Here is an 18,322-nt window from a genome sequence, read left to right as displayed (position 1 = left end):
AATGAATAAACATGAGGAGTGGAATGAAAGAATCAGTGAAAAATCCCCAGACATCATAGCAGTCACAGAAACAAAACTCGCTGAGATAATAACAGACACAATCTTCCCAACAGGATATCAGATCCTGAGGAAAGATAGAAGGAGTAGAGGGGGAGGAGGGGTTGCACTGCTCATAAAACACCAATGGGGATTTGAGGAAATGGAAGGCATGGACATGATTGGAGAAAGAGACTACATTGTAGGTACAATTCAGTCCGGAGAACATAAAGTAGTCATTGGAGTGATGTATAACCCACCACAGAACTGCAGGAGGCCAAGAGAGGAGTACGAAGAAAACAACAGGGTGATGGTGGACACACTGGCTGAGGTGGCAAGAAGAGCTCACTCGAGCAGAGCAAAGCTACTGGTAATGGGCGATTTCAACCACAGGGAGATCGACTGGGAAAACCTGGAGCCACATGGGGGTCCCGAAACATGGAGAGCAAAGATGATGGATGTGGTACTTGAAAACCTCATGCATCAACATGTCAGGGACACAACCAGAGAGAGAGGGGAGGATGAGCCAGCAAGACTGGATCTTGTGTTCACCCTGAGCAGTTCAGACATCGAGGACATCACTTACGAGAGGCCCCTTGGAGCTAGCGATCATGTGGTTCTGAGTTTTGACTATATAGTAGAGTTACAAGTGGAGAAGGGAACAGGAACTGAAGGGGACAGGCCAAACTACAAAAGGGGGGACTACACAGGTATGAGAAACTTCCTGCAGGAGGTTCAGTGGGACAGAGAAATGGTAGGAAAATCAGTAAACGAGATGATGGAATATGTGGCAACAAAGTGCAAGGAGGCAGAGGAAAGTTTTGTTCCCAAGGGAAACAGAAATAATAGGAAGACCAAGACGAGTCCTTGGTTTACCCGAAGGTGTAGGGAGGCAAAAGCTAAGTGCAACAGAGAATGGAAAAGGTACAGGAGGCATAGGACCCAGGAAAACAAGGAGATTAGTAGAAGAGCCAGAAACGAGTATGCACAGATAAGGAGGGAGGCCCAGAGACAGTATGAAAACGACATAGCATCGAAAGTCAAATCTGACCCGAAACTGCTGTATAGCCACATTAGGAAGAAGACAACAGTCAAGGACCAGGTGATAAGGCTGAGGAAAGAAGGTGGGGAACTCACAAGAAACGATCAAGAGGTATGTGAGGAGCTCAACACGAGATTTAAGGAAGTATTTACAGTAGAGACAGGAAGGACTCTGGGGGGACAGACCAGATGGGGACACCAACAAGGAATACACCAACAAGTGTTGGACGACATACATACAGATGAGGAGGAGGTAAAGAAACTGCTAAGGGACATCGATACCTCAAAGGCAATGGGACCGGACAACATCTCTCCATGGGTCCTTAGAGAGGGAGCAGATATGTTGTGTGTACCACTTACCACAATCTTCAACACATCCCTGGAAACTGGGCAACTACCTGAGGTATGGAAGACAGCAAATGTAGTTCCCATTTTCAAAAAAGGAGACAGAAAAGAGGCACTAAACTATAGACCTGTGTCATTGACGTGTATAGTATGCAAAATTATGGAGAAGATTATCAGGAGGAGAGTGGTGGAGCACCTGGAACGGAACAGGAGTATAAATGCCAACCAGCACGGATTCACGGAAGGCAAATCCTGTGTCACAAACCTTCTGGAGTTTTATGATAAAATAACAGAAGTAAGACAAGAGAGAGAGGGGTGGGTTGATTGCATCTTCTTGGACTGCAAGAAGGCCTTTGACACAGTTCCTCACAAGAGATTAGTGCAGAAGCTAGAGCATCAGGCGCATATAACAGGAAGGGCACTGCAATGGATCAGAGAATACCTGACAGGGAGGCAACAACGAGTCATGGTACGTAATGACGTATCACAGTGGGCACCTGTGACGAGCGGGGTCCCACAGGGGTCGGTCTTAGGACCAGTGCTATTTTTGGTATATGTGAACGACATGACGGAAGGGTTAGACTCAGAAGTGTCCCTGTTTGCAGATGATGTGAAGTTAATGAGGAGAATTAAATCTGATGAGGACCAGGCAGGACTTCAAAGAGACCTGGACAGACTGGACACCTGGTCCAGCAAATGGCTTCTCGAATTTAATCCTGCCAAATGCAAAGTCATGAAGATAGGGGAAGGGCACAGAAGACCGCAGACAGAGTATAGGCTAGGTGGACAAAGACTGCAAACCTCACTCAAGGAGAAAGATCTTGGGGTGAGTACAACACCGAGCATGTCTCCGGAAGCACACATCAATCAGATAACTGCTGCAGCATATGGGCGCCTGGCAAACCTGAGAACAGCATTCCGATACCTTAGCAAGGAATCATTCAAGACACTGTACACCGTGTATGTCAGGCCCATACTGGAGTATGCAGCACCTGTTTGGAACCCGCACTTGATAAAGCACGTCAAGAAACTAGAGAAAGTACAAAGGTTTGCAACAAGGTTAGTTCCAGAGCTAAGGGGAATGTCCTATGAAGAAAGATTAAGGGAAATCGGCCTGACCACACTGGAGGACAGGAGGGTCAGGGGAGACATGATAACGACATATAAAATACTGCGTGGAATAGACAAGGTGGACAAGGACAGGATGTTCCAGGGAGGGGACACAGAAACAAGAGGCCACAATTGGAAGTTGAAGACACAAATGAGTCAGAGAGATAGTAGGAAGTATTTCTTCAGTCATAGAGTTGTAAGGCAGTGGAATAGCCTAGAAAATGACGTAGTGGAGGCAGGAACCATACACAGTTTTAAGACGAGGTTTGATAAAGCTCATGGAGCGGGGAGAGAGAGGGCCTAGTAGCAACCGGTGAAGAGGCGGGGCCAGGAGCTAGGACTCGACCCCTGCAACCACAAATAGGTGAGTACAAATAGGTGAGTACAGCAACACCTCCCACTTGCCCTTGCCTGTCTCTTCTCATCCATGAGGTGTAGCCAGCAAATTCTTGTAAAATTTTCTGGAGTTCTGTCGTCCAAAAATGTTTCAACAACAGCTATCATGTCGGGACGTCGAGTGTTCACAAAACTATGTGTGAGCTCTCCAACATTAGTAATGAAACCTCTAATGTTGGCCGACAGGATGCTCTCTCGACAGGATGCTTTCTCTCTCTCTCTCTCTCTCTCTCTCTCTCTCTCTCTCTCTCTCTTTGTTATACATAGATATCCTTCGTCAGTTTGTATAGAATCATGGTACTAGTTGCACATATCTTGAAGAATTCATTCTCAGGTCATCCCTTTTTAATAGTAGATAATTCTTACATATGAGTTACACGAGGATGTTTGAGCAATCTCTAGGTCAAAATTCCCATTCTGTCAATTTAGCAAAGGTTTCCATGATTAAATATCAGACTATCTATCAGTATTTTAGAGCCTCCGAACTGTAGTTGATAAACACACGCAAAAAGTAATTGGAAACTTCATTAGGACATCATTTCACATGAGAAGCAGCTTCATAAACTTTGATGGATCATTGCTGGTGGTGGCGAGGTTTCCTGGCAGCATTGTCTTCAGCAGCGTCGCCTTCAGCAGCGTCGCCTTCAGCAGCGTCGCCTTCAGCAACGTCGCCTTCAGCAGCGTCGCCTTCAGCAACGTCGCCTACAACAGCGTCGCCTACAACGTCACAACAGAGTGGTTGTTAACAATTAAGACACACGTGTCGCCAGCACAGTATGTTTCTTCACTCGAATACAACTGCAGAAGCCTTGAGAAGAACTCTTCTCCAGGCTGAGGAACTGACTACCTCAAAACTACGTCTTCGAGGGTGATGCACTGATTACATTGTCTTTGCACCCCTACTGCTTCTGCTGACTCCTCTGTATTCAAAAGAAGAATCCCACTGTGTAGACGAAATGTTTGGGAAAAAAATACCCAACTGTTGCACGTGTCTTATGAACAGACATTATATTATCGCCTTGGTTCATAATATTTGTGGTGTTGGAGGCGACGTTGCATGTAGGCAAAATTATATATCAATCTGCTTTCTTTTTATATTCGTTTCTCTTCATGATTTTTTTTCAGCAAGATTTCTACAAGTCAAGATTTATTTTTTAAATGTTTCTTATGGTTTTGCACTCTGAGGAAACACGGATTATATATCCTATATGTTTCCATGTAGACATTAGTAGTGAACATTAAAATGGTATAAAATACCGACACGTTGTTAGGTAAGACACATATGCAACAGTTAGGTATCTTTATTATGAAACGTTTCGCCTACACAGTAGGCTTCTTCAGTCCAGTACAGAAAAGTTGATAGAAGCAGAAGATACTTGAAGACGATGTAATCAGTCCATCACCCTTAAAGTGTCTTACCTAACAGACATTAGTAGTCTCGGTAACATTAACAAAAATATGTATTTATCAGATTTTAGGAACGATCATTAAAATTCTTTTGTCAAGAGTAGAAATTTTATATTTTCCTCCCCAAGAGCTTTTGTTTTGCATTTATAGTATGAAAATATTTCACATTCCTTTAAATGGAGTGTTTGTAGCAGGTGCCGTCCTATGTAATGCCTAACTCTACTAAATCAATGAAATCCATTCACGAAAGAGGAAGTTCAGGGTCGTCGTGTTGGCGAAACGTTGCCAAAATAAAGTTTTCATTGACTGTATTAGTATCATCCTCATCTGTTTCTTATTTTGTTACAAAATCATCACTGTAAACCTTTCTTAACCCACTTCGAAGCCTTGCTCTACCATCGGTTTTATTACAGACGTAATTTAGGCTGGATGAAATAGCATATTGCTGACAAGTACGAGAATCAAGAGACAAAATACAATGTTTCACGTTTCTTTTGAAAATAAAAGACATACTGTATGACTGGGTAAAGTTCTACATAGATTATTATTATAATCAAAAAGAAGCGCTAAGCCACAAGGGCTATACAGCAGTTCTACATAGAGCAAAACATCGTCCCACTTAACGCTTGTTTTGTAACTGGTGCTTCAGTATTCAGGTTATTTAGGCAACAAACAATGAAATATAGATTTAAACTGTGGAAATCTCTGGGCCAGTGATTCAGATTTGATGTTTTCAAATGTCCATTTGCTGCGCAGACATGTTCATTATACAAGCCAGTTGAGGAATGAATAAACGTTGATGGAGTTTACATCCTTGTGAGATGTAAAACCCGTGTAAAATTAATTTTGGCATGATGCTTGGCGTGGAGCCTGGAAAACATTAGGCTACTGACATCTTTGCATTACTAAATACTACATTTACTCGTATTGATTTTTGCAGAATTAGGTTACATTAGATTTTGTTATGGAAGGTTACGTAATGTTAAGATGAGTTTGGTTACTAAAATTTATTAAAATTAATTTATCCTCCTCTCTAATGGACAGACTGCGAGCAACGGGAACATCACACTGAGTAAACTTCAGCTGGTTCCTCGCGATTCTGACGGTGGCAAGTTACTCAAGTGTTTGGCAGAGTCTCCTGTAATAGACCACCGTCCCCTGCATGACCAGTGGAAACTTGATGTCCAATGTGAGTTAATATGCTTTTTTCTAAACAGTTCAGCCACAGGTCAAGAACTATCACATTAGCTCAGCTTATTTCAAAGCTTACTCTTATCTGTGATGCACTGCCGACGCTCAGGATGCTATACGCAACTGTTGACTAACACGTTGGTATCTAATTAATGTTATGTGAACCATGGTATTAGGTGTACCCCGCGCTTTCTCTGGGTCCTTTCAGTCATGTTAATTATAGGCAATAATCACTATATTTCTGGTCGGAGAGCTAACACACGTTTAGGTCACATGGTGTGCGTTCCCTTACTTGATTTAGGATAAGGGTAGCCAAAACACCGATCTCAATCTACTAGTAGATCGCAGAGCAATATCTAGTAGATGACAAGATGATTAATGCACCTAAAGTAAGTGTATAAGTTAAAAGTTAACGAGGAAAAAATATTTGTTAATTTTAAATTAAAGTAAAGAACAGTGGAGTACTGCAGCAGAACTGTCTGGAAGTAAATGGTATAAAATACCGACACAATGGAAATATAAACACAAATGCAGTATAATGTGTTCCTTTATTGACAACGTTTCACCCACATAGTGGGCTTTTTCAAGTCACACACCCCAGGTAGATCCGTGTGTGACTTGAAAAAGCCCACTGTGTGGGTGAAACGTTGTCAATAAAGGATCACATTATACTGCATTTGTGTTTATATTTCCAGCAGAACTGTCTACTGCTAGGTACGTCCAGCTAACATCCACCCACATACACCTCTTCCACCTGATTTTAAGAACATAAGAATGTAGGAACACTGCAGAAGGCCTACTGGCCCATACGAGGCAGGTCCTTATCAAAACGACCTCTACCTAAAGCTACCCAAGAAATAACTCCCGTACCCCATGACACCAATCAAACCCAGCCCCTCCCACTCATATATTTGTCCAGTCTCTAAAGCTACTCTTCTTAATTAAAGTTATCCGAGGTTCTCACTTCAATGATGCTGTCTGGGAGTTTGTTCTACTCATCTACAATTCTACTGCCAAATCAGTGCTGCCCCATATCCTTTGTCCAACTTGAATGCATTGCTGTACGTCCTGTTTTATATTAGTGTTAGTGTACAGTACAGAGAAGCTGATGAATAAGACACAAGTGTAACAAGTGGGAATCATTACTGCCAAACATTTTGCCTGCTTAGCAGACTTCTTCAGTCGAATACACGAGAATATAATACTGGAGATCAGTTCCTCAGCCTTGATAGGAGGTTGTAAGGCCCTTAGTTTAAACCAGACCTTATATCCTGGAGCAGACGCGAGATATAGCAGTTGGAGGTGATATCAAAGGTTAGCGTGGTTTACTAGGGAAAGTTCGTCATGAACATTAAAATGGTATAAAATACCGACAGATTGTTAGGTAAGACACATATGCAACAGTTAGGTATCTTTATTTCGAAACGTTTCGCCTACACAGTAGGCTTCTTCAGTCGAGTACTCGACTGAAGAAGCCTACTGTGTAGGCGAAACGTTTCGAAATAAAGATACCTAACTGTTGCATATGTGTCTTACCTAACAAAGTTCGTCATGCTAAAACGTTGGTTATTAAAGGAGTTTCAGATAATTTCTCCAGTACCACAAGTTCCAGAAAAAGTCACCTCCCAGTTCAGAAAAACAAATAAAATCCCAAACTTAATACATCAATCCCGCAGGGTATTCTTGTAGCATGAATTATTGCAATCTTATTATGAAGAAAAATAATGGAAAGAAGCGTGATTAACAAGCACAAATAAAAACAATTAAAACTCATTATATCAAATAAAACAGGAATAACAAGAAAGCCATGAGTCAAAGTATTAAGTATAGAGGATTACTTAAGAAGCAGTGGACAGGTGGGCGGTCCAGTAGAAGAAGGGCTGTGTATGATGGCTACAGATCAGTACTTACTGAAGGTGGCCAGGCAGCTGTGTGCAGAGGTAGCGGCAGTGCAGCTCTCAGCTTAAGTGAGGGGTATTGAGCGAAGATGTTTTAGACTAGTGGATTTGTTTAACTCTAAGGCTGCTACTCGTGATATAAGCTGTGAGGGGTGAGGATTGTTCCTCATTAAGATGAGCAAGATGAAGAAAAGTATGAGAGTATAGTAAGAGTAGGATGCTTCTCCACCATTCACGTCATTCAGTCATAACTGGATATGACAGCACCTGCCCTTCTGAAGGATCAAACGTACCTAAGGACGTGTCCTGCGGAGCCAGATACTCTAAGTGCTGGCAGTTTTGCCAAGAGTTCTTGGTGTTATACCAGCGATATTTAGTCCTACTACACGGCTTATCTTAGATTCATCCGCTGACTGGTGTCACATAGATTATAGTTATCGCCTCAAGAATTTTGTCAGTGAAAGACGAGTGACACTGGTTTCTAGCTGCTGATTTCCGGTCTGCTCAAACTTTTGTGAACAAGGGCCACATTTGGTTCTTTCCACGGAGGTACTTTACACTGTGTAAGGCAGCGCTATTAGATTTGAGTTAGAGGTAATGCTAGCTGGTTAACACATCTACTCAGCAGTCTCGTTCTCACTGGACAGGCACCTAATGTCGGTACCTGACTAGCAGGGCTGTGGTTCGTACGTTGGATTGCTTTCGGCCAGCAGTAACAGCCTGGTTGATCAGGCCCTGATCCACCATGAGGCCTGGTCACAGACCTGGCCGCGGGGGCGTTGACCCCCGGAACTCTCTCCACGTAAACTCCAGGTAAACTCACCTTATACTGACCCACAGCCTTTTCTTGATCCAGAGATTTAAGTATGAGATACACTTCATCCTACCTTACTGTCATCTCTGACAACTTCGACAAAGTTCTCTCGACAAGAATAGGAGGTTTCTTTGCTGGGTCAGGAACCTGCATCTTGGCAGCAGTTTAACAAACAGGCTTCCTCTAAACTGCTAGTAGAGACAGACCTATGCTGTCGATTTAGAGGTTGAATAGTTTTGTCAGGGGAATATATTAGTTGAATGATCTTTTACCAAGGATCACCCGGTTCTGAAGCCGCCCACTCCGTCAATCATACCCTCGACGTTTCCTCCCCCTCTCTCGCCCTCCCTGTTTATCTCTCAATCACCCTCCCTCTCGCCCTCCGTTCGTCTGTCTCACCCTTATCCGCTCTCTCCCTTTCTCTCTCCCTCACTACCTATAACCCTCCCTTTCCCCTCTCTTAACATTCCTCTCACCCTCCCTTCCTTCCTCTCACCCTCCTTCCCTCCCTCCCTCTCACACTCTCTCCTTCGTTCCATCTATTCCTATCTTCCTCTCAACCTTCCTCCATTTCTCTCACCCTCCTTACTTTTCTCTTTCTCTAACAGCATCGTTACTCCATGTTCAGAGTCTATGAAATCCCCTTCGGAGGTAGAATGCAAAAAACAATGGTGGAGGCAATTTAACTGCAAGAATGTATCATGAAGGCACAAAAGCGAGACGCATATAACGTATAAAACCTATAAAGTTTTTGGAGAAAAGGTTCAGGCCAAAGTTTAATAGCTGAAAACTAAACTAAACCACATTTTAAGTAAAAAAAAATCTTGCTTGATATCCAGCAAAGGACAAAGAGTTAGTTAACAATCTACATATAAGGTTGGTAGAGAGCAACCATCCAGAGAGATATTGGGGTTCTGGTCTGTGAGTCCGTAACGGAAGCCAAGTAGCTGTTTTTCACAGTTAGTGCCACTGACAAAACGAATCACAGAAGTGCTGTTTTTAAACTCATTTAAGGATATATATATGTATATATATATATATATATATATCTATATATATATATATATATATATATATATATAGATATATATATATATATATATATATATATATATATCTATGTCGTGCCGAAGAGGCAGAACTTGCGATCTTGGCTTAAATAGCAACGCTCATCTTGCCATATAGGACAAGTCAAAATTTGTGTATGCAATAATTTAGCCAAAATCATTTCACTAATTTCACTTTGCTTGTTTAGTATTAAATTATTGTAAACAAATCTAAAATATATTTAGTTGGGTTAGGCTAAAACAAATTGTTCTTGTTATAATAAGGTTAGGTAAGTTTTCTAAGTTCCTTTTGGTGCAAAATTATAAATGTTTATATCAACATTAATGAAAAAAATATATCTTTAAACGTATAGGAGAAAAATTTAGAAAGGACTTAATTTTAAATGAGTTCTTGCTAATTGACCAGTTTTACATATTCGGCACGACATATATATATATATATATATATATATATATATATATATATATATATATATATATATATATATATATATATATATATATATACATATATATATATAGGTGAAGGTTTATAAACTAAAAGAGGAGGCAGTTAGGGTAAGATATAAACAGCTATTGGAGGATAGATGGGCTAATGAGAGCATAGGCAATGGGGTCGAAGAGGTATGGGTGTGAGGGAAAAGTTCAGTAGATAGGAGTAGCGAGGGAGTATGTAGTAACAATAGTTTCATTGCCGGCTACTTGTTAAGGTAGGGTAAGTCCAGCTCCCGCTATTCCCGCTTTTTCTCCCCCACCCCTAAAGTGATAGTTTGATTGCCGGCTGCTTGCGTAGGGTCAGTCTAGCTCCCACTATCCCTTCCCCTCCCACTCCCCCCCCCCCCGAAAGGTGACGTGTGGGGCTCTGGTCAAACAGTAAATCACTCGACTCACAGCTCCCAACACTACTCTTGGATGACAGAGAGGGTCACCTGTCAATCAACGAGAAGAACTGATGGAGACGGACTAACGTCCTGGAGACGTCCCATTTTGGATTTAATTACCTGTGCACCTGTATGAAATTGCAGAACGTAACCCCACATCATTGCAGCGGTAAAGAACCTGCTTTCCTGTCATCGGGATATAATACTCAAAGCTATACTGTGAAGAACTAGCCAGTGGGACGTAACCAACACCTGCGACCCCCCTCCCCCATCATCAGCAACGGCTACGATTTCAACAACAGTGTCACCAACACCAGACACCCCTTTATATACTAGCGTTGAATTCAGTTATTTATATTTTTCATTTTTCATTTTCTTTAATGTAGGATTAATATTTCATATTTAAGTGTTTTATATTTTATATTTTCTGTATTATAAAGTGTTTATTTTTGTCTGTTATTATTTCTTTTTCTATTCATTAATTTTCCTGAGGAGGAGCCAGCCTGAGTAATACTGTCTGAAGTTATTACAGGGCTGAGTAAGCCTTCACAATGGGGTAGATTTAAAAATGTAGTGTTGGAGTGTTCAGCAGAAGTTTGTGGTTACAGGAAGGTGGGTGATGGAGGGAAGAGGAGCGATTGGTGGAATGATGATGCAAAGAGAGTAGTAAGGGAGAAAAAGTTAGCACATGAGAAGTTTTTACAAAGTAGAAGTGATGCAAGGAGGGAAGAGTATATGGAAAAAAAGAGAGAGGTTAAGAGAGTGGTGAAGCAATGTAAAAAGAGAGCAAATGAGAGAGTGGGTGAGATGTTATCAACAAATTTTGTTGAAAATAAGAAAAAGTTTTGGAGTGAGATTAACAAGTTAAGGAAGCCTAGAGAACAAATGGATTTGTCAGTTAAAAATAGGAGAGGAGAGTTATTAAATGGAGAGCTAGAGGTATTGGGAAGATGGAGGGAATATTTTGAGGAATTGTTAAATGTTGATGAAGATAGGGAAGCTGTGATTTCGTGTACAGGGCAAGGAGGAATAACATCTTGTAGGAGTGAGGAAGAGCCAGTTGTGAGTGTGGGGGAAGTTCGTGAGGCAGTAGGTAAAATGAAAGGGGGGTAAGGCAGCCGGGATTAATGGGATAAACATAGAAATGTTAAAAGCAGGTGGGGATATAGTTTTGGAGTGGTTGGTGCAATAATTTAATAAATGTATGGAAGAAGGTAAGGTACCTAGGGATTGGCAGAGAGCATGCATAGTTCCTTTGTATAAAGGTAAAGGGGACAAAAGAGAGTGCAAAAATTATAGGGGGATAAGTTTGTTGAGTATACCTGGTAAAGTGTATGGTAGAGTTATTATTGAAAGAATTAAGAGTAAGACGGAGAATAAGATAGCAGATGAAGAAGGAGGCTTTAGGAAAGGTAGGGGGTGTGTGGACCAGGTGTTTACAGTGAAACACATAACTGAACAGTATTTAGATAAGGCTAAAGAGGTCTTTGTGGCATTTATGGATTTGGAAAAGGCGTATGACAGGGTGGATAGGGGGGCAATATGGCAGATGTTGCAGGTGTATGGTGTAGGAGGCAGGTTACTAAAAGCAGTGAAGAGCTTTAGCGAGGATAGTGAGACTCATGTTAGAGTATGTAGGAAAGAGGGAAATTATTTCCCAGTAAAAGTAGGCCTTAGAAAAGGATGTGTGATGTCACCGTGGTTGTTTAATATATTTATAGATGGGGTTATAAGAGAAGTAAATGCGAGGGTCTTGGCGTGGAGTTAAAAGATATAGAATCACACATAAAGTGGGAGTTGTCACAGTTGCTCTTTGCTGATGACACTGTGCTCTTGGGAGATTCTGAAGAGAAGTTGCAGAGATTGGTGGATGAATTTGGTAAGGTATGCAAAAGAAGAAAATTAAAAGTGAATAAAGGAAAGAGTAAGGTTATGAGGATAACAAAAAGATTAGGTGATGAAAGATTGGATATCAGATAGGAGGGAGAGAGTATGGAGGAGGTGAATGTATTCAGATATTTGGGAGTGGACATGTCAGCGGATGGGTCTATGAAAGATGAGGTGAATCATAGAATTGATGAGGGGAAAAGGGTGAGTTGTGCACTTAGGAGTCTGTGGAGACAAAGAACTTTGTCCTTGGAGGCAAAGAGGGGAATGTATGAGAGCATAGTTTTACCAACGCTCTTATATGGGTGTGAAGCATGCGTGATGAATGTTGCAGCGAGGAGAAGGCTGGAGGCAGTGGGGATGTCATGTCTGAGGGCAATGTGTGGTGTGAATATAATGCAGAGAATTCATAGTTTGGAAGTTAGGAGGAGGTGCGGGATTACCAAACTGTTGTCCAGAGGGCTGAGGAAGGGTTGTTGAGGTGGTTCGGACATGTAGAGAGAATGGAGCGAAACAGAATGATTTCAAGAGTGTATTAGTCTGTAGTGGAAGAAAGGCGGGGTAGGGGTCGGCCTAGGAAAGGTTGGAGGGAGGGGGTAAAGGAGGTTTTGTGTGCCAGGGGATTGCACTTCCAACAGGCATGCGTTAGCGTGTTTGATAGGAGTGAATGGAGACAAATGGTTTTTAATACTTGACGTGCTGTTGGAGTGTGGGCAAAGTAACATTTATGAAGGGGTTCAGGGAAACCGGCAGGCAGGACTTGAGTCCTGGAGATGGGAAGTACAGTGCCTGCACTCTGAAGGAGGGGTGTTAATGTTGCAGTTTAAAAACTGTAGTGTAAAGCACCCTTCTGGCAAGACAGTGATGGAGTGAATGATGGTGAAAGCTTTTCTTTATCGGGCCACCCTGCCTTGGTGGGAATCGGCCAGTGTGATAATAAAAAAATAATATATATATATATATATATATATATATATATAAATTATATACTGTATATATATATATATATATATATATAAATATATATATATATAATATATATATATATATATATATATATATTCCTCCTTGAAGCCTTTTTATCCACTTCTCCGAGGCTATGGGTCCCACAATTTACACCAGAGGTGGACCCCATCCTATATATATATATATATATATATATATATATATATATATATATATATATATATATATATATATATATATATATATATATATATATATATATATATATTTCAACAAGTCGGCCGTCTCCCACCGAGGCAGGGTGACCCAAAAAAAGAAAGAAAATCCCCAAAAAGAAAATACTTTCATCATCATTCAACACTTTCACCACACTCGCACATTATCACTGTTTTTGCAGAGGTGCTCAGAATACAACAGTCTAGAAGCATACACACATAAAGATACACAACATATCCCTCCAAACTGCCAATATCCCAAACCCCTCCTTTAAAGTGCAGGCATTGTACTTCCCATTTCCAGGACTCAAGTCCGACTATATGAAAATAACCGGTTTCCCTGAATCCCTTCACTAAATATTACCCTGCTCACACTCCAACAGATCGTCAGGTCCCAAGTACCATTCGTCTCCATTCACTCCTATCTAACACGCTCACGCACGCTTGCTGGAAGTCCAAGCCCCTTACCCACAAAACCTCCTTTACCCCCTCTCTCCAACCCTTTCGAGGACGACCCCTACCCCGCCTTCCTTCCCCTATAGATTTATATGCTTTCCATGTCATTCTACTTTGATCCATTCTCTCTAAATGACCAAACCACCTCAACAACCCCTCTTCTGCCCTCTGACTAATACTTTTATTAACTCCACACCTTCTCCTAATTTCCACACTCCGAATTTTCTGCATAATATTTACACCTCACATTGCCCTTAAACAGGACATCTCCACTGCCTCCAACCGTCTCCTCGCTGCTGCATTTACCACCCAAGCTTCACACCCATATAAGAGTGTTGGTACTACTATACTTTCATACATTCCCTTCTTTGCATCCATAGATAACGTTTTTTGACTCCACATATACCTCAACGCACCACTCACCTTTTTTCCCTCATCAATTCTATGATTAACCTCATCCTTCATAAATCCATCCGCCGACACGTCAACTCCCAAGTATCTGAAAACATTCACTTCTTCCATACTCCTTCTCCCCAATTTGATATCCAATTTTTCTTTATCTAAATCATTTGACACCCTCATCACCTTACTCTTTTCTATGTTCACTTTCAACTTTCTACCTTTACACACATTCCCAAACTCATCCACTAACCTTTGCAATTTTTCTTTAGAATCTCCCATAAGCACAGTATCATCAGCAAAAAGTAACTGTGTCAACTCCCATTTTGAATTTGATTCCCCATAATTTAATCCCACCCCTCTCCCAAACACCCTAGCATTTACTTCCTTTACAACCCCATCTACAAATATATTAAACAACCATGGTGACATTACACATCCCTGTCTAAGACCTACTTTTACCGGGAAGTAGTCTCCCTCTCTTCTACACACCCTAACCTGAGCCTCACTATCCTCATAAAAACTCTTTACAGCATTTAATAACTTACCACCTATTCTATATACTTGCAACATCTGCCACATTGCTCCTCTATCCACTCTATCATATGCCTTTTCTAAATCCATAAATGCAATAAAAACTTCCCTATCTTTATCTAAATACTGTTCACATATATGCTTCAATGTAAACACCTGATCTACACATCCCCTACCCACTCTAAAACCTCCTTGCTCATCCGCAATCCTACATTCTGTCTTACCTCTAATTCTTTCAATTATAACCCTACCGTACACTTTTCCTGGTATACTCAGTAAGCTTATTCCTCTATAATTTTTACAGTCTCTTTTGTCCCCTTTCCCTTTATATAAAGGGACTATACATGCTCTCTGCCAATCCCTAGGTACCTTCCCCTCTTTCATACATTTATTAAACAAAAGTACCAACCACTCCAACACTATATCCCCCCCTGCTTTTAACATTTCTGTCATGATCCCATCAGTTCCAGCTGCTTTACCCCCTTTCATTTTACGTAATGCCTCACGTACCTCCCCCACACTTACATTCTGCTCTTCTTCACTCCTAAAAGATGGTATACCTCCCTGACCAGTGCATGAAATTACTGCCTCTGTTTCTTCCTTAACATTTAAAAGTTCCTCAAAATATTCTCGCCATCTACCCAATACCTCCATCTCCCCATCTACTAACTCCCCTACTCTGTTTTTAACTGACAAATCCATATTTTTCCTAGGCTTTCTTAACTTGTTTAACTCACTCCAAAATTTTTTCTTATTTTCATTAAAATTTCTTGACAGTGCCTCTCCCACTCTATCATCTGCTCTCCTTTTGCACTCTCTCACCACTCTCTTTACCTTTCTTTTACTCTCCATATACTCTGCTCTTCTTATAACACTTCTGCTTTGTAAAAACCTCTCATAAGCTACCTTTTTCTCTTTTATCACACCCTTTACTTCATCATTCCACCAATCACTCCTCTTTCCTCCTGCCCCCACCCTCCTATAACCACAAACTTCTGCCCCACATTCTAATACTGCATTTTGAAAACTATTCCAACCCTCTTCAATCCCCCACTACTCATCTTTGCACTAGCCCACCTTTCTGCCAATAGTCGCTTATATCTCACCCGAACTTCCTCCTCCCTTAGTTTATACACTTTCACCTCCCTCTTACTTGTTGTTGCCACCTTCCTCTTTTCCCATCTACCTCTTACTCTAACTGTAGCTACAACTAAATAATGATCCGATATATCAGTTGCCCCTCTATAAACATGTACATCCTGGAGCCTACCCATCAACCTTTTATCCACCAATACATAATCTAATAAACTACTTTCATTACGTGCTACATCATACCTTGTATATTTATTTATCCTCTTTTTCATAAAATATGTATTACTTATTACCAAATTTCTTTCTACACATAGCTCAATTAAAGGCTCCCCATTTACATTTACCCCTGGCACCCCAAATTTACCTACTACTCCTTCCATAACATTTTTACCCACTTTAGCATTGAAATCCCCAACCACCATTACTCTCACACTTGATTCAAAACTCCCCACGCATTCACTCAACATTTCCCAAAATCTCTCTCTCTCCTCTACACTTCTCTCTTCTCCAGGTGCATACACGCTTATTATAACCCACTTTTCACATCCAATCTTTAATTTACTCCACATAATCCTTGAATTAATACATTTATAGTCCCTCTTTTCCTGCCATAGCTTATCCTTCAACATTATTGCTACTCCTTCTTTAGCTCTAACTCTATTTGAAACCCCTGACCTAATCCCATTTATTCCTCTCCACTGAAACTCTCCCACCCCCTTCAGCTTTGTTTCACTTAAAGCCAGGACATCCAGCTTCTTCTCATTCATAACATCCACAATCATCTCTTTCTTATCATCTGCACAACATCCACGCACATTCAGACTTCCCACTTTGACAATTTTCTTCTTCTTATTCTTTTTAGTAATCTTTACAGGAAAAGGGGTTACTAGCCCATTGTTCCCGGCATTTTAGTTGACTTTTACAACACGCATGGCTTACGGAGGAAAGATTCTTATTCCACTTCCCCATGGATATAAAAGGAAAATTAATAAGACCAAGAACTATTAAGATAAAATCAAAGAAAACTCAGATGAGTGTGTATAAATAAATGTGTACATGTATGTGTAGTGTGACCTAAGTGTAAGTAGAAGTAGCAAGACATGCCTGTAATCTTGCATATTTATGAGACAGACAAAAGACATCAGCAATCCTACCATCATGTAAAACAATCACAGTCTTCGTTTTACACTCACTTGGCAGGACGGTAGTACCTCCCTGGGTGGTTGCTGTCTACCAACCTACTAACTATATATATATATATATATATATATATATATATATATACATACATATATATATATATATATATATATATATATATATATATATATGTATATATATATATATATATATATATATATATATATATATATATATATATATATATATATATATATATATATATATATATATATATATATATATGTCGTGCCGAATATGTAAAACTGGTCAATTAGCTAGAACTCATTTAAAATTAAGTCCTTTCTGAAATTTTCTCTTATACGTTTAAAGATATATTTTTCTCATTAATGTTGATGTAAAAATTTATAATTTTGCACCAAAAGTATCTTAGAAAACTTACCTAACCTTATTATAACAAGAACAATTTATTTTAGCCTAACTCAACTAAATATATTTTAGATTTGTTTACAATAATTTAATACTAAACAAACACAGTGAAATATATTTTTTTTCGTTAGGTTCAGAATGATTTTGGCGAAATTATTGCATACACAAATTTTCACTTGTCCTATATGGCAAGATGAGCGTTGCTATTTAATCCAAGATCGCAAGTTCTGCCTATTCGGCACGACATATATATATATATATATATATATATATATATATATATATATATATATATATATATATATATATATATATATATATATATATATATATATATATATATATATATATATATATATATATATATATATATATATATATATATATATATATATATATATTCACTCATGTATACATACATAAATTCGTACGTACATGAATATATATGTTTATGTTTCATAGAATTATAATTTCATCCCCACTCTACACTATTTATTTTGCTTGAATTGTGGAAGAATCTCCTGGGATCATGCAGTACGAGGCCACCTTTTTATTATCATGTTTTATTATCACCTTTTTTATTATCATGTTTTATGTTATTCTAAGTTTGCATTTTCTTTGGTTTTTATGCCTGTCAACTGAAAGCATAATTTAGGGTACAATCCCTTAATAACCATAACGTAATTGCTCTCTAACATACATACAATATTGCTCTCTTTGTAGCTATACTTAAACCTGCTAATGCAAGTACTAATTGCTGGGTTATTCTTCCATGTCAAATTTGCTTATACACCTCTTTCCAGAGCTATGATCAAAGCCACTATCCTCGTTTCTCTTGTACACCCATCTTGCTACACCTTGACAACACACGTTCCCTCTTGCACCTACTCATACACCTCTGTGCTGGTTCGCGTGGAAAACCAACCTTGCACTCCGCCCTTTCATAATCACCTCATTAAAATGCAGCTACAAAGGTACATACTATAACACTAAAATGCACAAACAATCGCATTGCGCA

The 18,322-nt window shown here is 39.8% G+C and overlaps 1 protein-coding gene across 1 annotated transcript in view; it reads left to right on the top strand.

Annotated features, from left to right (window-relative positions):
- LOC128701631 (neural cell adhesion molecule 2-like) overlaps positions 1–18,322 on the top strand; it is a 431,261-nt gene that overhangs the window by 361,069 nt on the left and 51,870 nt on the right. Inside the window, exon 7 of the mRNA XM_070101740.1 lies at positions 5,380–5,524. Coding sequence (XP_069957841.1) covers positions 5,380–5,524 — 145 coding nt within the window. The remainder of the gene's footprint in view (positions 1–5,379; positions 5,525–18,322) is intronic.

The sequence above is a fragment of the Cherax quadricarinatus genome, chromosome 78, assembly GCF_038502225.1.
Source record: "Cherax quadricarinatus isolate ZL_2023a chromosome 78, ASM3850222v1, whole genome shotgun sequence".
NCBI lineage: Eukaryota > Metazoa > Arthropoda > Malacostraca > Decapoda > Parastacidae > Cherax > Cherax quadricarinatus.
The sequence above is the reverse complement of the archived record's forward strand: the minus strand, read 5'-3'. Positions and strand labels throughout refer to the sequence as shown.